This window comes from Gopherus evgoodei, chromosome 22, assembly GCF_007399415.2.
Source record: "Gopherus evgoodei ecotype Sinaloan lineage chromosome 22, rGopEvg1_v1.p, whole genome shotgun sequence".
In the NCBI taxonomy this organism is placed as follows: domain Eukaryota; kingdom Metazoa; phylum Chordata; order Testudines; family Testudinidae; genus Gopherus; species Gopherus evgoodei.
The window spans coordinates 1,698,308-1,724,336 of NC_044343.1; the positions used below are offsets into that span (position 1 = coordinate 1,698,308).

The following is a 26,029-nucleotide window of genomic DNA, read 5'->3' on the forward strand; positions in this document are numbered from 1 at the left end:
CAGAATGTATGGTGGTTTACACCCTGTTCCTTAGGGACAAAAAAGCATCAGGTGGCACTGAAGACCCTCCTCTAGCATGAGAGGATCATCTCAAAAGTTATTCAATAAATCTGCACCCATAGTAACACTCATGTTTGATAATCCCATGCAATTGGCCTGGAGGTCTAGTGGCAGAAGTAGTTGCAAGCTCTAAGGGCCAGTGGGGACTTTAGCATTCCAACTCGGCAAATACTGCAAACAGCAATAGCTGGTGTGGGAGAAAGCCCTCCTTACCTCAGGGACAGCTGCTACTCTGCCCTTAGAAAGGGAAAGGCAGATTCCAGACGAGTCAAATCTCTAGGAAGGGAAACCAAGTTCAAGATGTACAAAACTGCCCAGTAAAATACTGAGGGTACCAAAATACTGAAGGAATCTCCCTCTTTCCCCAACATCGGCTTGTTCATCACAAGAGAACAGGCCCATGCAGAGCCTCTAAGGGTAGAGTCAATAGAGCAGTGAATACCCCTGCCTGAGAGACTGGAGTCAGCATTCCCTGATGGGGAGGTGGCTTATTTTCTTCACATTTACCCTTTGGCTTGTTTTTCCTGATGCCTAGACCTAAAAATTGCTACTGTAGAAATTCATTCTACTCTAACAAAATTATTCCAGGAGCATGCCAGATAAAACATTTATATTAAAACGAAAAAAAGTCAAGTGACTGTACTGGAGGCCACAGTGTGTTCTAGCCAGTGCTTGAAGACTGATGGATGCCCTTTAGTAACCAGAATTCATTTAGATTCTCACTGACTTTTCAAACGTTTTTAAGTCTTGTAGGGTTAAGGTCGTCTTACAAAAAATTAATCAAAGCAGAGACATTCTTACTGGGTCCTTGCTTTGAAAGTAAGTTCAAGTGTTAAATGGAGAAAATATCTCCCCATTAGGAGAGCATTTTAGTCCAGAGAGGGTGGGACAATTATCCCTTAAAAGTGAACCATTGGGGTGGTTAGGGGAAGGAAAGTGGCATCTCTAACAAGAACCTCATTGATCTGTTATGCACCAGGCACATTTAAGGCTCCATAATAAATACCCTTTAAACTTGCACCTCCCAGTTGATTGCTCCAAGTGCTGCACTTGCAGTACTGTCTCAAATAAGATGGCAACCTCTTGCATCAAAACAAGATACTACAGTTCATTTTGATTGCTAAATCCATCATCCACCTTTTAAGTACCAGGCTAATTTTTCTATGCAGTTCCATAGCTCCCAGAGTAAGTTTCAGAGAACATTAACTTTGCCCTGGGACTTTTCCAGCATGAGCCAGAGAACCCATGTCTCAAATCACTCAGGAAATAAATGTCTTTACTGAATCAGGTTGCATCTGTAAACGAGTTAACTCTGAAGAGGATTTAGAACAAAGAAGGTTTTACTGCAGCAGTTCTACAACCCACATGTCCATGTTAAGTACCAAGATCTAAGTTTTCCCATAAAATGATTCAATAGATAGTTTTAAATTGACAAATGTTATTTTTTTAAATTTATTTACTTTGCAAATCTAGAGAACTACTACAGAGATATCTGCAAAATTTCAGAGGAACTTGTTTCTTTCCCTTACCTGAAGCTTTGATTACACACCAGCAATACTTCAGCAGTTAATTTTCATGTTTAAAGCCACATCCTCTTAAATAAGAGATTTAAACTAAATGAAGTGACAATATAAACCAAACAACCATGCCTCAGTGGTAACGGTCATCAAGAAACATGCTTGAGTGGACGGTAATTTGTACACCTATGAAGGGGACTAGCGGCAATGCATATAGGTTACAACTAACTAACATTTTAAAGTCAGTTTCTCATTGACTAGCCTGAAGTACGACGAATTCACCTCCTCAACTAGTTAACAAAAGCAATTCCAGAATGTCTCTCTTCACTGAAATGAACAGTATTCAAAAAGGGATAAAGCCACTGAATCCAATGCACAGTATAAGTTGCTAACACTCAGACGTGGCCTACAGTTAAAATTTAGGCTGACAGTAACCTGCTCAGGGCCAGGGGTGTGAAGAATTTGCACCTAAGCACCGTAGCTATGCTAACCTGACCTGGTGTAGACACAGTTAGGTCGGCAGAAGAATGCTTCCAATAGACCTAGCTACCATTGCCTGGGGAAGTGGAGTTACTATAGTGACAGACAGGCTCCTTTAATTGCTATCGTCTGCATCTACACTAGTGCTTAGTGCAGTACTGCCATTACTATGCTGCTCAAGGGCCCAGAGCAGAGACATGGTCTCCAAAGACTGCGCTACAGCACAGCAGGAAAGCTGGAAAAAGGAAGCAACACTGGAAAAAGCAAATCAACCCAACATTAATTTTGTTAGAAACCATTTAAAATGTCTGAAGCTGGGTTATTAAAGCAATTCCTAACCCATCCCAAGTGTTTTGTGAGCATAAAAACAAAGAGCTAGGGTGGTGACAAAGGATATTTAACAATTGGACAGAACTAAGCAGCAGTTGAGGCCACCATGGCAAAACTATGTAAAACCCTGCATTTGGTGTCTGTGCTCTCTGAGAATGTTTTTCTACCAGCTTCAATGCGACATGTTTTTTCCATTTTGTAGTCTCATTACCTGCACTGGCTGAGCGAGTCTTTGTTTGTACAGTTGAATACATCCTTTCCGGGGTTTATTTTTAGATCGCTGCATAACTGAATGCCACAATTCGAGCAAAGCAGTAAACACTTCTCTACTAGGAAGAATCAACTTTTTTTTTTTTTATTTAATAAAAAGCCATACAGACCGTGCGGATAGTTGTAATTTTCCATTTAACTATAATTCAGCACGAAGGATGTTTAAATTGGTTACAACACACCAGTTTGAATTTTCCTAAGTATGCCAAAGAACATTTAGTGTTACAGACTTTGCTGGTTTAAAAAGTCTCATCTTCAAGCCAACTGTGCTTTCAAATCACAGAAACTGTTCAAACAAAAAGCTATATTTTATATTAACCAAAATCACAACGGAAATAAGTCTCAAAACAAGTCCAGATCAAGTCTCTACCTGCACAAACAGCACAGACTGAGAAAAACACACAGAAACCAGAAGTGGGACTACAAACCTGTAGAACAGAGTGGAGTACCCTAAAAGATCTGTAGTGCTCGTTGTAATTTAAGGAGTATAGCTGCAAAGGTTGGATGAGAGTCTCTTCTGGGAACTCCCAGACTGAGGGAGACTTTCAATCCTAGGGACAAGTACCTGATGAAGTGGACAGATTCTAACAGTCTGCTTACTACCCTCCCCCAGCAATAAACATGTTTTCACTCCTTCTGCCTGCCAAATAGAGGTTCCAATCCCACAGGCTTTAATGAGACAAGACTCAAAGGCCTGAAAAAACAGCTGGAAACAGAGAAGCCATCCTAGCTGTCTCTATGAGGGGCTGCTAGTAAATAGGGAAATGTACAAGGTAAGAGGCTTCTGTCCAGGTGGACACCTAGGCAGTGAAGGTTAGGTAAATGGGCAGAGGAGGGATGGCTGCCATATGCAGAGCTACACTGCTTTGTTTGCTTTAATCTCCATCCACTTGAGGTTTAACGTGATTGATCCTGAGTCACAGTTAACCCTGGGTTACCTGGCACAAACTGTAGCACAGCAGGCACACAATTAAGAGACTTGTGTTTGGACAGAAAGTGTGTTAGATTGTTCCATCTAGAACAATTTATGTTAAACACGACCAAAACCTGTACACACAGATAGGGCTCGAGAGGATTAAAATAGAAGCTGCCATAAAAAGACACAGCCATTATTGGGAGGGGAACATCCAGAAGAGCAGGGAACACAGTAGCTGAGCAGCATGTCAGGGCAGAAGGGAGAAATCACATCACTGGATAACCTGTCCTCAGGGGAAGGGACTAACAGAAGTCTGTGCACAGAGGACAGCAAGGCAACAAAGTGACATGTAAGGGGAGGGAACATTAAATGAAGAGCCAAATTTGATGGAGAACTACAGCCCTCGCTAACTAAATTCTCTTCCAGGAGTCCTCTAAACAATCATTCACTTCCCATCTAAGGAATGGCCTTTCCTTTCTTCCAATATTTTCCCTGTGGCTTGCGTTTTCATTGGTTAAGAATACAGTGACATGTAACTTGTGAAATTCCTAAGTTTACTAGAGACTGCATATGGTTTTGATGCTCTTGAGCACATTCACCAGCAAAATTTAGTAGCAGATTAAATAGGTTGCATGTTAGAATCAAATACTTGACACTATGAACCAGATCTGCTTGATGTAGTTCTATGGACTTCACTGAGCTACCCTGATTTACACCAGCCTCTGGCTCACTATTCATAGGCCCAAATTAGTAGATTAGTAAGAGATCCAGCTAGAAGATGACATCAAAGTGTGGAACAATTACCGAACAAGTATCCTCTTCAGTAATTGCTGATCTCCTTCCAAGTAGCCAGGCCAATCTTTCTGTACATCTTTGTACATACAATCTTTCAATGTGTAAGTGCCATCCTTGGCACTCAGATTTGCCACCTGAAATAGAAAAGTAATTTGTGAAAAATCATTAGGGTTTTACTTTCACACATTTTTACAAAAAAAATTCAAAAAATCTGGATGCAAAGCTGCAGCAGATTTACTGAACCAGTTAGAGTCGTAAGTGTCAATAAGCACCAGGATTAATATTTGCTTCCAAATTATTTATCCGTCTTCTTTTTTGCGTACAGTGGCAGCACAATATTAGCAGCATCTAGGAGCCCCAGCAAATGTTCATTTATTAAGTACATATCAAATTATACTGAGATGCAAGTACAAAAAACTATGGAGACTACAAATGGCCATTCAATACAGACACAACATAATCTGAGGCTGCTCCAACGTGAACTAAGGGAAACATCTGGAAATAAAACCCGCTAGGAACAGGCAGACAATTTATCAAGGCTGTCCAACACCTAAGATGAAGCTGCATATCAACTGATATACAAACTGTTATGGTGACAGCTTTGAAGACAAAGTTTCCCACTGTAGAGAGGAGTAATTAAAAATAGAAAAGATGTAATAGTCTGGAAGGGCAGGAGAAAGAATGCTTTCCTCGATACTTCAGGGTCCTCACAATGTGGTTTTACGGGATAGATTTCTAGTTAAAGTGACCTGCTTAGTTTTATGGGAGAAGAAAAAGTGATCATGTTGACAGCTACTATGAAGAGAGAAAGCAAAACCTACCATTAATAACTTGTACTCCAGAGCTCAACAAAATAATCACCTCACCCAATAATCATATTCTATAACTAATACAGCACATGACCTTGGGAAGCTTTTTGCATTTTGACAGAACCTAACACTGAGAGATTTCCTATACACAGAGACCATTCGAGGCCTAATGAGGAACTCTGTTGGAGATAACAGAAACATGCCAGCGTGGAAACAACTTAGGTTTCCCTCCTGTCATTCATCTTTCACCAGTCAGACTGAAATTTAAACTCTCAGCTGCAATTACCTTCTCATCTGAAAAATACGAAGTTCATACGAATGTATTAGTAACTCTTACACGTGCAGGGATCATGCCTTTGTAAATACTCTACATGTCTCTACAGCCTGTCAGAGGACTGCAAAGCACTTTCCAAAGCAACAGTCAAGGATCACAGTTCACGTATGGGATGAAGTACTAGGCTCACTTTTACAGAAAGGGAAACGGAGGCACACATGTTAAGTACTTGTGCAATGTCATGTTTACAAATTGGCCAAGACAGGAAAGAAGTTGCATATTCCACGGGTTCTTACTCCCCTGTCCTAAAATAGGCTGCACTTTACATTTCGACATGTCCTCTTAGTTTGCCAGTGGAGATACTATTTATCAGTTTGAGATTAAATATGTTTTCTAGGGTTTACAGAGCTCAGTAGAAGCAGTTCCATTTTAGGTTGTCTTTATGGATTGTAAATCATCTTGACAGCTCACTGTATGAAATGTGCTATTAGATTATCCTCACAAAACGAGAAATTACCCCCATAAAAGCAAAGTGAAGGAGCAGGAAAGATGACACCTAACAAGAAACACTATGTGACAATCTCATCTAAAAAGTTCTAGTCAAGGACTAAATATTGCACATTTTGCAGATGAGAGATAAACATACAATTGTCAGTTTACATGACAAATATTTCGTTTTTCCTTTCAGTTATCAATGTTCCAAAATCCTGAGCCAAGCAAAAGATAAATTACAATGTACGTTACATTTAAATCACACAGTAATGTCCAATATGAAAAGGGAAACAAAGCTAGTTTCTGCCTCAGAAACTCCCCAAAAATATTTTCTATCAATACCCAGATCATTTTTCCTGTTGCACCAACAGCGTGCCAGGTACTGTACAGAGAGGCCCTGCTCAGAAGGTTTTATAATCTACTCAGAAAAAGTTCTCAGGATTTTTTAAATTGCTTTCCACATCAGCAAGTCCTGGGAACACTGCAGCTCCTGGGACCTGCATGCTCCATTCCTCCAGTAGTATCTTTTGAGAAATTAGACTGTACACTCAATAGTAGCACAGTGCTGTGTAGATAAAACAGCATAACGAACTGACACCCAGACACATTTGGGCAAGAAGTTAACACAGCCCATGTTCTGTAGCTTATCTGTGTTTGCTTGAGGATGGGAGCACCACTGCTGCTGAGAGGTAATAAATTTACAAGTGATAAGTTTCCAGCCAAGCCAGAGTTATCCTAATCATGTTAGTAGTGTTGTGACTACTAGACATAGTAGCAACCTGCTAGAGGTTTGTGACTACATTACAGCAGACACTGTTCATTGAAGTTACACAACATTAAGACATGCAGGAAGTTAAAAAGAACTCAGAATGGTACTGAACATTGAGGCAGTAGTTCTAGTGGATTAAAATCCAGACCAAGAACCAGTCATGCCAGAGTTACAATCCTAATTTGGCTAATAACTTGCTATATGCCCTTGGACAAGCGACTTCACCTCTCTGTCTCAATCTCACCAGCTACAGATGAAGGTTAACAATTCCAATACCTAACGAAGAGGGATGTTGCGGGGTTTAATTAATGTTGATAATGTGCTCTGAAAATGTAAATACTATAAAAGCAGTAAAGATAATTATTATAAATGGCACATTCAGCTAGCACAAATAAAGTCGGAGTATTCAGGCTGGTATTACTGAATTGGTATAACTGGAAGACAAGCATTAATGTCTGGCATACATGAGAACATGTCTAGCAAGAAGCTGCATGATCTTCAGAGTTAAACAATGTAATACATTTCTTTAGCAGTAAAAGCATGATCTGAGAGAAGCTGAGGGACACAAAGTGAGCAGGGAATATATTTTCTCTTTTGGATGGAAAATATTGCAAATGCCAATTTACTGACATGTTCTTGTTTTGCATGTATTATGAACACCTCTGAACCCTATCTACCACAGTTCATATCAATTCATACTCAAGTGTTAAGTGTTTGCCACAAAGCCATAAAAACAAAGAGAGGTCACAGTTCGGCATTAAATATCCAATATACTGCAGTGCAATTTGAAAGTGTGGAAGGTGACCAAAATGTCTGCTCTTAAAGCTGTCCTAATTGGTAGGTAATTTATACAAATTGGTTATAAACCCCTGAAAGTGAAAACATTGAGGAGCTGCTAATGTGTCTCTAGAAAACCAATGTAACACCGCAACCTATCCCTTAGTTGATTCTTACTGGGCACAGCCATTAAGGAAAATTAATCTATGGATCACATTAAAGCTGCAGCTTAAATATGGACTAAGAAAGTCTGCCAAACATTATGACACCACATGTGTCTTAATGATTTAGGCAAACATCTAGGTAGGACACTAACCTGTTGCAGGAGGCTGTCCAGCAAATCCTTGTCCTGCTGAGAAAGTCCATCCTTCTGCAATCTGAGAATAAGTTCAGCTTTCTTATAAGGCTTCAGTGCCAATAAGTGCACAACCCTATCTTTGAAGGGTCTCTGAGAAATTGCACTATTGCCTCTCTTTATTGCACTAGCGAGGTTGACTGGTGTTGGACGTTTCCTAGAGGGAACAGCATCGGAAGCTCCTGGTGCAGGCTTACGAACCTGAACCTTTTTACCTAAAATGAGATGAAAACGTAGTGAACTGCAGGAGTCACCTTGCAAAGTCCAGTGTTTTGCCAATGTGCATATGTACATAATAAACTCCAACATGAAGCCCTGAGACAACAACAATGGAAGACTCAAATACACACACTCCTGTGCTAATGAAAGTCCAGGAAAAACATTCTGTGAAACCTAAGAAGAGTTAATCCAAGCATAAAAATAACTGGAAGTCCAAAGCTGCATCATCACACATGGGGAACATGGCTATTACTGGCTACAAACTTGACGAACTTCAATTCTCTGCTCACCAGTCCTTCCTTCTTCACAATGTTCTACATCGCCTACTTGGTCCAGCCAGATATTTCCTCTGAAAAGGAAAGTCCCACAATTGCTATGTAGAGCAGTGCTGCAATACAGAGGGATAAGAGCAGAAGTGGCAAACGAGAGGCCCACTGCTGATCTCAGCTAAACTCTTCTCCAGCAAACATTTCTGGTTTTGGAACAACAGAAACTTTATGGGTCTGGTTCCACAAGCCCTTCCCCGAGAGCAAACACAAGGACATGACTGGGGTCTAACACTTAGATGTCTAGACTGCATGTATCATACCAACTATTTAATATGATTTTCTATTTAAGTAATAACTTTCAGCCTCTTAATGGGTATTTGTGTACACTTGAGAACTGTAAAATAGTTAACATTCAGTTCAAATCCCCCAGGAAAACTTCCTCAATTCCATTTTGGGAGTTTTGTTTTTATCTATTTCCTTTTGATTATACCCTCTGGGCCTAAGTTTTTCCAGCTACCACAAAGCCTGAATTTTTTATTTTAAAAGAGAAATCATTTTGATGTGACTCAGACAAACTGCATCATTTGCTAGAAGATCAGTCACCCCTCTTTCTAAAAAAAACCTGGGTTGTTTCCATATGGAAAACAAGAACTTTCTTAATGAAAAGCCAGATCCTATTAATCATAAATGTGCCCCCATGACAGAGAATACAGTCTACAGAAAAGAAAACTAGATGCCAAAACCAGAGGCTTCATATCTTGCACAGTTTTACAGAAGCCATATAAAAAATTAACAGCCATTTTAGTTCAAACAGAGTGATTTGATCTGGCATAAATGAAATCCAGCTACTTATTCTGACAATTTTTGGTGATCTTATTTCAGCATGGCAGTTTTCTCTGCTTAGGAAACAATGTTTTCAACCAAGTCATTTGAAGATGCTGCTGATTGTGTGCAATGTTTATTCTACTGAAATGTAGGTTGCATAATTTTTTTAAGTCATCATTTCCTCGGTTCTGATTACACACATTGATGCAAGTCAATAAAGGCTGTTCCACTGGTGAGGTTGAGTGAAGATAAAAAGGGAGAGAACAAAAAAGTCCACACATGTTGTTAAGCATCCAGAAGTTGAGAGCTCTAAACGGATCTAATTTCTAGAAATAGGATAGGAAATGTCACAAGAACAGACTCGTCAGGTTTCTAGAGCTTGCTTGGGTTTTTTGCCAGGAATCAAACACCAGAAATATGTTTTTTGTGGCATTTCCATTTATAGATGGAACCAAGAGCTGGAGAGATACACAGAAAATATACCTGATGTTCAACCAAACCCTTTTTAACCTCAACAAGTCTTCTGTTCAAGGGTCAGGTTTATCCAGACTGCTCTAATTTTCACACTTAAAGAATTTCTCATTAACTTCTTCATAGCAATCAGGTTGAGCTGCCCGAAATCACTACATATTCATCTTATATAAACATTCATTTAAAAAAAAAAAAAACCAGCTTTCCCTCCTCTCTTAGATCATATAAAGTCAACAAGTCACATACATACTTGAGGATCCTGTAAGTCAGCACAATGTGCATCTTAAAAGGTGAGGCTACTCTGAGTATGCATCTTTAACCCTAGGCTTGAGAGCAGGACCCCGGACATCTCTTCCCTTTTCTTGAATAAACCTAACTACTGTGCTCCCAGTCTTCTCCTCCTCCCCATCCCCAGACATTCTGACATCAAAGTCTCATCTTACACAGTAAATCCCACCTCCACCCCGACCCTTGCATGGCTGAGTCTTCATTTTATAAAGGGAAAGTTTAAAATCCTTACTAGAACTTTAAGTTTTATTATCCTTTCTTTCTGGGAAGCTGTTTACTCATGAATCTGACAACTTTATCCCTTTACTCTAATGGTTTTTCGAATATGAAGAGTTAAACGAAATTTTCTAGAGTACAGGAAATCAATGAATTTCCTTCCTGATTACTATCTTACTTCTCAGCTTTGAGCACTTGGCTGATAAAACTAAGAGTGAAGGTCTATTCTAAATTCTGCAACTCACCGTTCTGTTCATAGACATCCTCTGGGAGGAAACAAGTCGTCAGATCACATGAGCTGGGAGAAGAAAAACCAACTGACTCATAAAAACTGAGCCTGGGCCTTCTGGGTTGCACTAATTGTTCATGTTTTGGCAGTGGATAGGGGTCTCCCCACTGGAGTTTGGAACCCACTGGTATTTGTCCTGTCTCTCTTCCGTCCCAGCAGAGATTCTACCTTTCAGCTTGTAAGGTAGAACGGTTTCTTTCATGGCTGCAATTAACACCACCACCTTAATCCTTTTGTTGATGAATACAAGTTCAGTCCCCAGACGACACTTAATGGCTTTCCCTTCAGCGCAGAGGCATTCCAGGTATGTAGAACAGGATGGGTGGGTCATGGGTTGTGTATCTGGTCAGTTGGCCAGTACAGAAACACTTTTTGACGCAATACAACAATTTGGACCCCGGTAACAGAAATAAAGGAAGACTCTCAAAAAGCGAACTATGTAAGACCAATCCTCAGCTGCCATCTAGAAACAGAATGGTCACTGAATATCTGACCCCTAGCTCTGCTGTGCTCAGCATCTTTACTCTAGAGAAGTTACCAGACCCTCATCAGACACTATCAGATACTGTTTAAAAGAACGAGTTGTGAAGATGTCAGGTTTGGCCAACAAACCACTTACAGTCAAGCCATGAATAGCCCAGACAAACACTAACAGATGCCTCCGAAGTGGGAACCAGGTACATCTCCAACAATCAAGTTGCTTCTTACCTACAAATCTCCCGCCAGGTTTAATTACTATTGCACTTCGGCTGCGAGTTTCCTCCTCAGCTTGTGCCATGCTCTGCCTTGCCTTCTGGTAGGAGTCATCAGTAGCACACACAGTGATTTTATCCTGTATGCTTCCAAGACAATCCAGATGGATATTACCATTGCTGTAAAAAATGAATGATATAATCAGATATTCTTAGGATTAACATACATTTCCCTGCTGGTCTAGTGAGCGAGCCATGGAGAGACCTGAATTTACCTGAAAGCAGCTGTGCACATCATGGCCTTTTGGTAAACGTCAGTTCCTTATATAACAAACCATACCAACATTTTTCTATATATGCAGTAAAAAATAAAACAAAAAATAAAACCCCCACACTTGCTAGTCAGCTAATCAGTTTATTACTTGAGATTCCTGCCAGCAAGTTATTACAGAAATAATTACACTCACATGGCTATGCTTCATCTAAACAGCTCAGACTCTTTAACAAATATGAATAAACCCTAATATTCCTGTAAGATGATGACATCTTCATTTGCCATGTGGTGAAGCTGAGGCTCAGTGGTCCTGCTTTGAGCAGGGAGTTGGACTAGATGACCTCTTGAGGTCCCTTCCAACCCTGATATTCTATGATTCCATGTTCGTCCCCTATCACTGGAAAAGGGTCAGTAAAGTCACTACAGCTTTCTAAGGATAAGAGAAAGGTAGGATGTTACAGACATGGAAAAGGATTGTAGCCCAATATTTAAGCCCTCCTGCAAAGCACTAAACTAAGAATTTCCAAGGCTCTCATTGACAGTCCCATTATGATAGTGAAGCAGGATACTTCGCGTGCACAGGCCACTAGTGGCCAACAGCATTTTAGTCACCAAGTTTTCTAGACCTGCTGCTCTAAGTGGGGCTAGTCAGTGTGCGGGTTAAAATATTAGTGGCCAGTCTACGTTAGCACCTCCACCATTGCTAGAGCTGAAATTTTTAGAAAAAAGTTTAACACAGACACGGAAGCAGCCTGTAAAATAACAAAAGAATGTGGAATGTGAAGAGGACGGGGTAGTCTTCGAACGCATCTGCAAAAAATTCAGGAAGTGGCTGGGACAGGTAGCCATTTTTCTGTGCATGACCACTCGGCACACACACTAGGTCCCACAAAGGGAAAGCCTCCTCGAAAAAACAAAAAAAAACTTACTTTAAAGGCACATTTACATTTCACTTTTATTCATAAAGTAAGTAAAAACCCTTCATTCCGAGCAACAGGATTTTCCCCCTCCCTTTTTGATGTACCACTTACCTGGATACATACTGCTGTATGCAGTCAAAACTCCCCTGGGGGCTGTCCCTGCCAATATTTGAAAGATAAAACATGAAAGTTCGCACTTCCGTTTGGCAATCGGGCCTGGGAATAGTGATGTGCTGTTTGGAAAGGGAAAAAAAAGGTAGATCATTGGCAAGTCTGCTCTATCACAAACACAAGACATTCAGAGGGTCACTTAGTGCTTATTTCTCTTTAGTCACTTTCAGCACGTAACTTTGTGAATTACAGCACAGAACACAGGAATGATGTCACGCAAAAGGAGCAGCAGTGGGGCAGTTTTATATAGTTAATGAACATTAACAGTTGCTTCTGTCTTCCCTTCTCCATCCCAACCCCAAGTCATTTTCTAGCTTTATTTATTTTCTTCAGTTACACAGTACCAGAAAATGGCAGTCTGGTCTTGGTCACAGAAGGGTAAGATGTGTGTGAGATTTAGAAATAGCGACAGAATGAGGGAGAAGAGCATTATGAATTTTTACCAGCAAATTCAATCTAAGGCAGTAGTTGGCTTTTTAAATTCTGGTTTACCACAGCAAGAGGGAACCCAAACCATCTGGGGAAGGTTTCTGAAGAGGTATACACTTCCTGTTGGTTTTATCCCCCCAGCAGGTTCACCTTAGGGCTGTAGATTCTAGACTTGACTGCACAGCTATGTCAGTCGGGGTGTGATATTTTGCCAACACAGCTATGCTGGTAAAAACCCTAGTATAAGTGCAGTTATATGGGTACAGAAGTGCTTATGGCAGTATAAGCTTACGTCGGTCACAAAGCTAGCAGTAGGTTACACTGCTGTAGACACTTATATCAGTGTAACTATAGCTACACTAGGAGGGTTTTGCCAGTTTAGTTAAACTGGTATTGTTAAACCAGCAAAAACCTCTTAGCATAGACTAGACTTTCATGATAGATTTTTTTGGAGGTAGGAAGGCTTAGCAGCTCATCAAAAAGTAATGCACCAGTTAAATCTAGATCGAAGGCTAGACAAAGCCATTTGAAATATTTCTGCCAGATTCCAGAAAGATAAGCTGGAAAAATTGGCTGTGCTTTCAGAGCTCCTAGTAGTGAGAGGATGTGCTCGTCTTCTCCCTCAAAAATTTCCTAGTTATCATTTGCGCTGTTCCTCCTGTGTTAGCAGCAGGGGGAGCCTTGCTGTGGACAACGCTGTTTTTAACATCATGTCATGGAGACGTCTCAGAGCAGGTCTAGATAAGGTGGGAGGAATGCTGGTGAACACCTGTGCTCTGTCTGAACCAGTGCCATCGAAGTCGCTACCACTGCAGGAGCTGCACTGGTACTACACCACAGCTGGCAGCTTTGAGGGATTTTTTTCAGTCAGTCAGTGTGCTAGTGTAGATAAGGCTCAAACGTGCTCCTGCATGTCAAGCAACAGGCAATTCCTTGAAATCCACTTATCTACCCCGAGCTCAAACGTATCTGGCTGCAGGCTCAAGATTCACCAGCCCCAGCTTTTCTCCTCTAGTCTTGGGCTCTGCCAACTCCAGGCATTCAGAGATCAGGAGTCAGACCCCCACACCGCCAAAAAATGAAGATTGGCTTTTTAAAAAAAATCATGTCAAAAATTTGGGATTCTTTTTATTTGCTTTCTAGTTTTGGAACTTAGAGTGCATTAGGATTATATTTTCAAGTTGCTATGGAACCATAAGAACTAGAAGCTTTTTTTTTTTAAACACTAAATGAAAGCTGAGATTCTCATATAATCACTTGCTTCCAGGAGCTAGTGATTTAATAAGATACCAGGTATTGGGGTACTCTCAGTAAAGTTGCAAGAGCCAGCATAGCCAGTTTTTGCAACACTTAGTACAGCTGCAAGAACACAGCACCTGGTCCCAAAGATCTCCCAATGGGTACCCTTCTCATGTCAAGTAGCATGTAGTGCTCAAAGTGGAAGATAGGGAGGTAGGAGCCACAAAGTAGAATAGAAGTTGCCACACACACAGGCTCGATGAAAGAAAAACAGGACAGGCAGAAAATGAGCAAAGAGGAAATGGTACAAAAAATAAAAAAATCCCCCCCCAAAACCAAAAGGCTGAATCTGTATGAAGGCATGGGTGGGGACTGACAGCTATCTGCCAATCAATCACAGGGGGAGGGAGGAAGTCTCCCCAGAAGACACTGACAAACACCGCTCTAGGAAGTTGGTCCACCCTCATTCACTCATCCTCAAATCATGGTTGCTGTGGTCAGTGTTTAATTCAAACCAGTGTGGGCTGGCTTCTTTAAAATTAGTGATCTGGCACTAAACAGTGCAACACAAGCCACTAGAAATCAGGATTATCATCTTGATAGATTATAACTTCCTAATCAGGATTTCAGGCTCACACTGGAGTGTGACCCTGCTATGAATCAAACATTAAGTGTGCTCTGCAGAGAACCCTACAGATGACACTGGCATCAGCCTAACTTGTACCATTTTCTCATGGATAACGAATTCTCTGAGTCCTACCATGCTAGTTTTTCCAACTGAAAAGAGCTGCTTGTCTCTTTTCCATGTATGTTTTGGGCTCAGCATGGAATAGGGCCTTCCACAATATAAATGATAATTAAGACAGTTGCCAGCGTAGGGTGCAGAGTGAATGCCCGTTGTAATCTATTTTCAGTTGTACCATATACTATTTAAAGTTTGACTGCCTATAAGGGCTTGTCTACATAGAGAGTTAGTACAAAAGCTAGCCAGAGTGTGAACTGACAGCACACCAACTTGTCACACTACTAACTTGCCATGTAGACACTGGAGGACTTGCTGGAGCAGTGTTCATATGGTATGTTAGTCCATGACAAGCTGGTGCAATGTGCATGTACACCCTGGCTTTCTGTGTACTAATTCACCTCGCAGGCAAGCCCCAAGTGAATTACTGGTTGTATCACCATACATGCATATATTTCACATCCATGTCTACCATGTCCAGCGCAGCCATGGGTCCAACTATTAGCCATTTCCTGAATAATATAAACTCCATTTAGTAGGATCTATACAGCTTTCTGGGTGCTCAGAGTCGCATAGTTTTGGCCTCCAAGTACTGTAACAGCAGAGTGCTCTAACAGCCTAGGAACGCAATGCTTATTATGTCTTACTATTGTTCTGGCAAGAAATGCTTCAGGGAGCAGCGCTTGGCAAAATGAGTGCCCGTAGTGCTCCTCCCCTACACAAAGTATAATTTTTACAACAACAAAGCTTGCCTGCCCCTAGTTCCTAGAAGTGATTTTCCTCATTTCCAAAAGAGCAGGTAAACCTCAAATGTCACTTCATACAGTTTACAAATGTGAAACATGACCAAGTTATCCAATCTGGGAATTCACTATTTTAATGTAAATTCACTGGACTTGATTGGGTAGAATTCCAGCTATCAGTGCTCTACCAAGATATAACATCAACTCTTTCCCCAAAGTACAGCGTAATGGACTGAGTCCTGGGAACTTCTCAGCTGTCAAACACATAATGGGTGACCAGGTATTTCAACCTGTCAGTTTCCTCATCTGTAAAATGGGTATAATTCTGGCCTCTGACAGGTGGGATATGAGGATGTTTGAAGATTTAAAATGTTACGTGTCCTCTAATTTTTTTACACACAGTTAATGTTCCCTTTTATATTTCTAGATAAACCAGCATGCATCGAACATAGACAAGATGATCTAGTGGGCCTTTTCTCCCCCCCCCCCCACCAATGTGGCACTGTTCCTTACAGTACATTTTCAAGTGTTTTGTCCCATACTAAGAAGAAATCAGATCAGAAGTTAACAAACTACTACAAATTTGACACTTGGCTATAACTAGACAATGATTGCTCGTAAAGTCCCAAACCTAGCACTTCTGAAGAATTTCTGTAATAGTTACAAAGCCAGTGCCCTCCAGGGACACAACTGAGACTGAGGTGACCAAGATCCACAATTAACATTTACGTTAAAATTTGCTTGTTTCAGTAATGAAAAGTAGGTTTAATGCAAATTGAGTTATCTAGGAATTATTTTTAGCTGAAGCAGCAGGTCCTCCAGCTACCTAATCCACATAATAAGTCTTCAAAAGAGCCATGATGCTGGTGTTCAGTAATCACTCTACCATGTAACCACTGGTATTTAAATATAGCCCATTTACAGATGTGACTTTTGTTCTCTATTACAAGAAATCATTGGAAACAAAAAGGCTACACAGATGAATGTAAGTTTCACTTAGAACATTACTGCCAATGCAAGTCCATGCCAAGAAGTGGAAAAAATGGCATGTTTCCAATTAAGTTGTTATTCACACATTTTGGGTTTTTAAAAATACCTTGTGAAAATATTAAGATAAAGTTGCACAAAAGTATAAGGAAACTTCAGATTTTAAAATTAATTTGAACTCGTTTAACTGTTTCTCTCCTTGCTCCCTCTTTCCACTCACCACCTGCAAATCTGACACAGCACCAACCCTACCCTCAGTACATCCTTTTACTGAAATAGAAACTATCTTCAGCAACTCTTGTACATTTCACAATGATTTGCACTGCAAGAACTGCCACCCTTGTTGACGCTTTTGAACTCTAATTTAGAACTGTCTCACGGAAAGAGTAAAGTGAATATTTTATAAAATTAATAAATTAAAGCGTGTTGATGATGAAAAATCTTTATACAAATGTAACAAACTGATTTGCCTCTTTCAAGGAGCTTAATGAAGACCATAAGGCAGTTTATTTCAGCAATGGATCCAGCACTTGCTTTAAGGCTGAGTAACACTACAGCAATGACCATCTATTTTTATTATTGAAGACATTCTGGAAAGGCTGAAAGTTATAAAAACATTACATGGTAACACACCAAGAACATAGTTAACAAAACCATGCTAATTTGAAGATATCCTTGCTCTTGTGAGATGTGTAATTTCCAACATGTGATTAAGATGACCTGTCAAAGCTTTCAGAACCCAAATGTAATCCACCTGGGACAGTGGTCATATTTGGAAGATCTTTCCTCCTGATTGCAAATTAATAATTGAAAGAGCTGTCAGTCATATTTTGAGCCAACAACCCTGACAGCCTTCCTTTCAGCTCTGCATTCCTTAGACAATGTAGAACCACTGCCATGCCTTGAACTTTCTGAACCTGAACTTTCTGTGCCTCCCAACCTTAATATCACTTTAATTATGGAATAATGATCAAGATGAAAGGTATTTCCAGAGGATGAATGGACAGCTGGGAGACAGTGGTCTGAGGTACTTACTGCAAACATTACATGCTAATGAAAGAAGGTGGACATAGGGCTTATTTTAAAATGGGTAATGAAGTCTCAAATGGCATGGAGAGCATTTCTAGAAAATTAATGCCAATGTAAGGGAAGACACATTTGTCTTAAAATGTTTCTCACCCTCTCGTTCCCCCTGCTCCCTCCCATCCCCACCAAAACATTTCTAAATAATTTGCAGGTTTTTTTTCTCTGTAGGATGGAGGCATACAGGGGGAAAAAGCGCCTCAGCCTTTAAAAACCATGTGCTGCTGGAAACTGCGTCTTTAAATTATATTCTCTTGGAAGTATGTCCCAGATACAGAACTTGTGACCCTTAAAAATTACGATATCAAAATCATCTCCATAGCAACATACATTCTGAGGCAACATACAAGGGGGGGGGGGGGGGAAGAGAAGAGAAGAGATAAAGGAAGAATGGGGGGGAGATAAGTTTGTTCCAAAAATAATAGATAAAAAAGGTATTCATGTGATCATTTGGATGTGAGGTCTTATTAATTACTGATTTAGCTCTTATTTGTTCTGCTTGAATTAGATTTACTAGAAATTGTTTAAAGCTAAACTGCTCACATATACAAATACTAAATTTAAAAGCAGATGATTACAGAACTGCCAGCTTCTTGTCCTACTCAGCAAAGACAATGAAAAAAGATAAAGCTCCTTCTATCTGTCCCAAGTGAGCTGGTTCTCCTTCCCCTCAAAGCTCTACCTTTGGCCTTTACTTGGCAGTGCAATTAATTACACAGCTGACAACAAGGCAATCAGAGGGCAGCTCAGAGCTGCCAACAGCCTCTCTCCACCCACAATGCAGCTCAAACTGCGCAAGTCTCAGTGTTTCACTCATTAAATGGTCATGTTAGAAGTAATCACACTGCTTAATTCCCTTTTTATTCAACAGACTACAATTACAGATGACTGACAGCTGTTTCCATTAAAAACTATTCTGTGAAGCTTTAAATTCATGGCCAAAAAACCTCAATAAAGTACACTAACTTTTTTCTTAATCTGTTCTTATCATCAATATTGTTTTTAAAGTATGTTTTAATTCAATTAGGCCAAAAGTGCACTAGCTTTAAGAATGCAGCCTCCCAGTGGTGCTGGTAACTCTGCAATATCAACTTCACTAAATAAAGGGACGCGATAGGGAGGGCAGGGGCTGGACTTTGAAGTTGTTCAGATGAATTTTCCCACTGTTAAACTACATCCTTGGAAGACGAAGATAATGTAAACAGCTAGAAAGGGAAAATACTTCTAATTCTTATTATTATAAAGTTTTACAGTGAAAATCATATTTAGATCCTTAAAAGGTGACCTGTCAAGGGGGAAGTTTGTGCACTTTGTTGGCTTCTTCACTGCAGGCAGGGCTGATGGCACCACTGAATTAAGGCTGCCCAACACATCCCATTAAAAAGCCCTGTTTTCAATTGCTTACAACTGTCAATCTAACTTTTGGGTCATGAATTTTCCATGCTGAGTGTCTGCCGCACGTGCAATTTTTCAAAAAAATTCCACTATCTATAAAGAAAGCCTGAAAGTGGCACCTTCCCTGCATTCCTCCAGCACCCAAAACCAAAAAGGGGCTTGGGGTTATTTTTGTTTGAAACTTTACCAAAGCTATTATACCTTGCTTCCCTGTTTTGTTGGTGGGCTAGAGAGCTAGAAGAATTGCGAAAGTACAAGGCACTGAAATGCGAGCACCTGCGCAGGGAAGGAATTACTAGAGTTTGTTAACATCTATTTAACTCTCACATTTGGAAGATTTTCTTCGCAACCACATAAGGGCTAGAAGTGTAATATTTACAAAATGACAGCACAGATTCTGCTGCACACTTCCTTGGCGAGGGGTGGATTCTGCAACAAATTCCATGGCCGCGGAATCACAAAAGAGAGAGGGAGCTGAGCACAGCATTTGAATTCGATTCTCATTTCAGCTGCAATCCTGTGTGATGGCGAGTCAGAAGATAAAACTTTGCTTCCAAGAAACAGACGGTGTAATTTTGCTCTACTTCATTTTCCAAGACAATGAAACCAAGAAACGAGATCCCTGCTTATAAGCTAAGATCTCTCTTGGAAACTGCCCCAGATATCCTCAAATTTGAGTATAAATCTGTTCCACCTCTACTAGGAATGTAGTAATTGCCATTCAGGAACAGACTGGTGGCCACATGGTAGAGTATTCCATCAACAAAGGCCAGTCCCACATACTTCAGAAGAAGCTGTAAGAAACTTTCAGACAGCTACGAGATAGCCCACACCAGTGAAAGTTTCCTGCTGATCCCCAATAATTAAAGCTTGGCTGATGCCCTGAAACATGAGGGTTTATATCCCTTCCTTTTCTTTTTTTTTAATTTGCCATAAGAACTCTAGATATTCTTGTTACCAATAATCTTTTTTTGAATCCTGATAAGCTCTTGGACTGTGATAACCTGTGGAAATGAGCCTCACAGGTTAGCTATGTTGTGTGGAAGTTATCACAGAATCACAGATTATTAGGGTTGGAAGGGACCTCAGGAGATCTAGTCCTGGTTTGAATTTGACAATTTCACTGAAGGTCCCTTTGGTCTTGTATTAGAGAGAGGTACCTTACAGTGCCTCTGGTTGTTCAAGATGTGGTAGTCGGAATGGATTCCACTGCAGGTGCTTATACAAAGGCATAATGGGGGCAGCCACAATCTTCCCACACTTCCCCTGCAATTCAAAGCCAATGTTGTTGAAGACTTTGAAAAGTGGGGACAGAGGACAAGTTGTGGGATCCACACTGACAACATCTAGAAGAACCACAGTCATTGTAGGGTAAGTGACCATTCTTTCTTCAAGTACATATCCATGTAGATTCCACTGCAGGTGACTGGCAAGCACAACTGCTCAGTACATGGGACTAAGTGGAAGAGGCACCTGCTGTGTTCATCTTTCAGTGGAATTAGCCCATCACAAGATAGGTAGTGCTTGAAGCCAACAGGTTTCAAATCCCCAATACAAGAGCATGAAGGGACATAGGGTGCATGCATGGCCTGGACAGTTCCTTAAAAAATCCAATTGCACATGCACGTGGCACATGTGCACTTACAACAGGATCCGCACCAACTTAAATCAGAGAACAGTGCTCCTGATTTCCGTCTCTATACCATTTATTTTGTGTATTTTTAAAACGTGTTCTCCTATCTCCTCTAGAGGAAGTAGTCCCTAGTTTTTCAATTTGCATAGGACAGCAATTTTCCATGCCACCAATTCATTCCTGTTGCCCATTTCCCTACCCCCTCTAAATCAGCTACATCTTGTTTTCAGATGGAATGTTCAGTTCTGGTCACTCAATGTGTGAGGCAAGACTATTTTTAGGATGCATTATAGCATTTTGTGAGTTGTTCTTACACCTATTCCCTATGCATGATAACATTTTGTTTGCTTTGACTTCTGTTGCATGCTGAACAAAGGTCTTTATTGAGCTGACCACAGTAATGCCCCACTTTTCCTGTGTGCATCAGTTAATACACCTAGAAGGTGTGTGAGTTCTAATTATTCTCTCCAATGTGTATTTCACATTTATACACACTGAATTGATTTGAATTTTTATGAAAAGACCCGTCATTTTCACTACACAAACAATCCCTAACAGTTCATTGAGTGGTCAGGACAGATTGGCCTTGCTGTATTCCGCATATTGCGGAAGTAAATCATGTCATCATAACAACAACAACATGAGGTTTAAGACTAATACAAGATGTCAGCCAGAGACTTCCATCACAATCCACCATCCCAAAGACTCCCTCGGGTTAGAGATCAGCATCCCAATTGGGATGAGCTGGCAGCAGCAGGGAAGGCTTCCAGAACCTGTGGCCAACCCTTCAGTGTGAAGTTATTTAAAACTAAAATGCCTTGGACGTAGGCACAAACCCTATTACAAAATCCAGGAAGAGATTTGTATACTTTTGGGGCTCATGAAAGTTAAGGTTAAACAGGGTTGGGAAGGAGCCAAACACACATTTGCAAAGTTCTCATCTTAACAAGGGAAAGCAGCTTTAACAAGCAATTATATCGAGGGCATAAACTGGGCCCTTTAAACAAAAGGAGAAGAAATTGCCTTACATACACCAATTTTAAAATCTGACTTCAAATTTACAGTCCCCACTCTGTGCCAACCACAACACTCTCCTTTGGCTACATATTATACTCAGATCTGTTTTCTTTTCCAAATAGTTTCATCACAATGCTACTGAGACTGTTACATGTGCACCTGGGGGGAAAAATTGCACATTTTGCCGGGCTATATATAAACTTTTGTTCAATTAATGCTGGGACTGCATTTCAACCTAAAACTACCTACTTTGATAGAAGTTCTTAACTCGGTTACAAAAATCAATGTTCAAAGCAGAGCATTCAGAACCATCTTGGTAATCACTGATTAATAGGCACTGTTGATTCTGTAGCCATTGTTGTTTCTGTAACTCATTCTATTTAGAGAAGAAATTGTTCATAACAGCTTTGCCCACAGCTTGGGCTCCGTGTGTTCGTGCTCTTTATTTAGGGCCAATTCTCTAACATTGATGTAAACTCAGAATGACACAATTTACTTCAACGTATAAATCACACTGAAAGCTGCAGATATTCTGCACTCCAAGGCCATTTTTTTATTTAGGTTACTAATATTGAATCTAGGAGCTCAAGTTCAGGTACTCAGGTCAAAATGTTCAAAACCAGTTTTAAGCCAGGGCCCATATTCAGTGTTCAGTTACAGCTGTGTAACTACACAAACAAGACGTGGGATCACACAATGTAAATGAAAGCAGAACCTGGTTTGTAGAAAGAACACAACTTGTTTCATACTCCAGGGTAAGTCGGGTGCTACCGTGATTAGGAATAAAAGTCATCCTGGAAGTGGACCAAACCTTGATCTGGAGTTAAGACATAGTGGGAATATCTACATGGCAATTAAAACAGATGACTTGGGCTCAGGGCTGTTTAAGTGCGGTGTAGACATTGGGCTTCGGCTGGAGCCCAGGCTTTCGGATCCTGTGAGGTGGGAAGGTCCTAGAGCTTGGACTGCAGCCCTAACCCAAATGTCTACAACGATTAAATAGCTCCTTAGCCCAAGTCAGCTGGCATCTAACTGCAACAGAGGCATACCCCGTAAGGGAACGTACAGTGCCATTCAGAGTAGAATTGTCCGTTAAGGAAATCATTTAAACAAAAAAAATCAAGAAGGGTATCTAGTATTAAGGCAGCTACTCCATTCTTAGCTCTCCTTCCTATGCTGAGCATGTCAACACATGATAATTAAGATGACTCAATTCTAAGACTAATGCAATGCTTTGATACAAAGAGTGCGTCAAGACTGAGCAGCAGAATTGATGAGGAATTTTTCTTCTTTCTAGTTGAGAGTCCCACATTAAAAATAACACCTTTTGTATTTACAGATCTATAAGTGACCAGCTTTAAAATGTATCGAGGTGTTGAGTTACTTTTATTGAGATAATGGAAATTTAGCCCTTCCCTTGTCAGTAACTAAATCAGTTTCATGCTTCCATAAACATCTGATTAATTCAGCAAAGGAAGAGAAATGATTAAAGGAACCAAGACTCCTGAATAGAAGAACTTTGAGCTGTGCTCAACACATGAGCTGCACAGTTGCTTGGGACTGATTTTATGTCAAGCCAAATATCACAGTGCACTAATAATTCAGCCTACAGTATTATTCTGATTCACACTTCAAAATGTAGCATCAGAATGCCAGGTTGGGTGAGGTGTGTTCCCCAGGGCATAGGCAAGGCTTCCATGAATTGCTACACTTATCACATACAGTCGTATCACTTGTATTTTTGATTTCCTTATTCTTCTTGGCAACAAGGCTTTTTACTGTGCCCCACCATGGCTATCAACAGTGATAAACAATGGTGAGAAACTGTAAGGAAAGGCAGTCTGTGTAGAAACACCCAATGCTTTTACTTGGAAAATACTGTGTGCACACAACTCAATGCTTTTAAAAAATCATATCACCCAGTAAGGTAGACTTTGATATGTGCATAAGAAACAGCCATACTGGGTCAGACCAGTATCCATCTTGCCCAGTATCCTGTCTTCTGGCGAGCAACCAGAGCCCAGATGCTTCAGAGGAATGAATAGAACAGGGAAATTTCAAGTGATCCATCCCATTGTCCAGTTCCAACTTCAGGCAGTTGGAGGCTTAAGGACACCCGAAACATGGGAGTTGCATCCTGGACCATCTGGCTAATAGTCATTGATGGACCTATTCTCCATGAACTCATCTAATGCATTTTTGAACCCAGGACAGATCTCAGATAGGTTAACTTCAAAGCAGTCAGTATTTCACATCCCTGGGACAGCCTTTCCAGCCAGACCCATACACAAAACTTACCCCTTGGTTTCCTTGGAATTGGATTGTTGGTCTCAATGGCAACAGAGTCCTACAAAACAAGAAAAACCAAAACAGTCTCAGTTATAACATGCACTACCAAAAATATTCAATAATTCAGTTTGCATTAACAAGGACACTACAGTATATATATTTTGAAGGAAAAGGGATAGTGAACCTAACCACAAAGTTTTGCTACTGATCTTTTAAGTTGTAAATTAATAGGGATGCATCCCTAGAATAATAAAAAATGCCATACTGAATTAGACATTAGTCTATTATGCCATCAGTAGTGTCCAATACCCAACAGTATACTTTGCCCCTTACATTCTTTCATACATTTTTCAGAGGAACGCCAAAAATACTATAATATCTCCTGGCACCTTTGAAATACCACATACTGAATTCCTTCCTGATCCCTGTAATCATTACCTTACACCCTTGAAGCATTATATCTGAGGCACAGACACATTGGTTGTATATTTGCAATGCTTAAGTAGTTGTAAGCCTACATCTTAGTAGAGGATATAAGGGAAAAATCTGTTACAGCACTCAAATCTAGCATTTTAGGTAATTATCATTCCACCTAACTCTTCACACGTACTAGCTGTCAGGTTCCTGTTAACAATATCTTACAATGAGGTTGTGATGTTTTTTCGACTGTCCACTTCAAAAAGGTTTTTGTTTTCCTGTGACACTAATTTGCTTTCATTTCAGGAAGTTTCCGCTATTGTTTGTCAGTCACAACCCTATAAAAGTCCTTATAATAGACAATTGAATTCAATCATTACATTTATTAGATTATGGGTACACTGTAATCCAAAAAAACCATATTATACCGGATGCATTCCACTGATACCTTAACCTTTGATGGCAATGGAGGCTAAAGAATAATCATGTTTGAAGTGATTACTTAAAAGACTACTAAAGCTTGTATGATACTACGATATGCATATAACTACAAATTGGTTTGGAAGCTGGTTGTAATCTATGTAGGTTCTTTTCACTCCTAAACCCCAAAACATTTCAGTGCATTTTTAACGCAATAGACACTTGCTCACAGCCCAGCCATCATGCTCTACTGATAGGGTGAGCAGCATGTTTAATTAATTAATACATTTTGGTAGGGAGAGACTGATTTCAATACCAGCCTTCCGAAGTGATGAAAAGCAAGTAGTTACATTATACCCTGTACGATGCCATTTCAAAGGAATGACATTCCATAGGATTCTCTCTGAATTGCTTTAACTTTTTTGATGTGTTTGGGTGCACACAATAGGGGAACGTTTTCTGTGTTACTTTCCATTTATCTGGGACCTCCCAACATTTCACAGATTTCAATGATTAATGCCCTAGAAATATGCATATGTAAGAGGGTGTGCCTCGCTGTGAAGAGTTAATGGCTTCAGAGTCTATTAAGCAGAGTTTTCCCTATTGAATTCCATAAGGGATCTTTTCCATACTGACATCAAATTATTGTGGCTTAGCAAAGAAAACCCCCTGATCTAGAAAAAGTCTATAGACAAACAACAAGCTTAGAGCAAGACGAAATCCACGGGGTGTTTGTCACTACACATCCATTATGATTTAAGTCATTAAACATAACTTCCAACAATGTAACCAAGTCAGGTATCCACTATCACTAAAGAAAACCAGTGGTCTTTGAAGTCTGGAAAGCACTCACTTTCTGCATTGTACTGAATACTCTGCAGACAATGTAACTTCATAGTGAAATGATAAACGTCTCTCATGGCACTTCATACAGGGTTCACTAAATTCTTTAACTACCACGACACTGCATACCAACAGCACACTGTTTCATAGACAGGACTGGCAGCTCTTGTTCTTCGTGTCAGCATGTACTGTACAGTGTATGTCCATAAATCCATATGACTAATTTAGAGGACACTGAATTTGAAGGCATTTTAAAGAACACTGCATTGCATAAGAGCATTGCACTTCTATATCTAATTACAGATTTAAAATCT

The 26,029-nt window shown here is 40.2% G+C and overlaps 1 protein-coding gene across 1 annotated transcript in view; it reads right to left on the minus strand.

Moving 5' to 3' along the window:
• Positions 1-26,029, minus strand: part of ELL (elongation factor for RNA polymerase II) — an 80,881-nt gene that overhangs the window by 19,096 nt on the left and 35,756 nt on the right. The window contains 6 exon segments of the mRNA XM_030540096.1: positions 4,378-4,502; positions 7,806-8,059; positions 11,130-11,293; positions 12,419-12,540; positions 24,045-24,080; positions 24,082-24,093. Of these exon segments, the coding sequence (XP_030395956.1) occupies positions 4,378-4,502; positions 7,806-8,059; positions 11,130-11,293; positions 12,419-12,540; positions 24,045-24,080; positions 24,082-24,093 (713 nt within the window).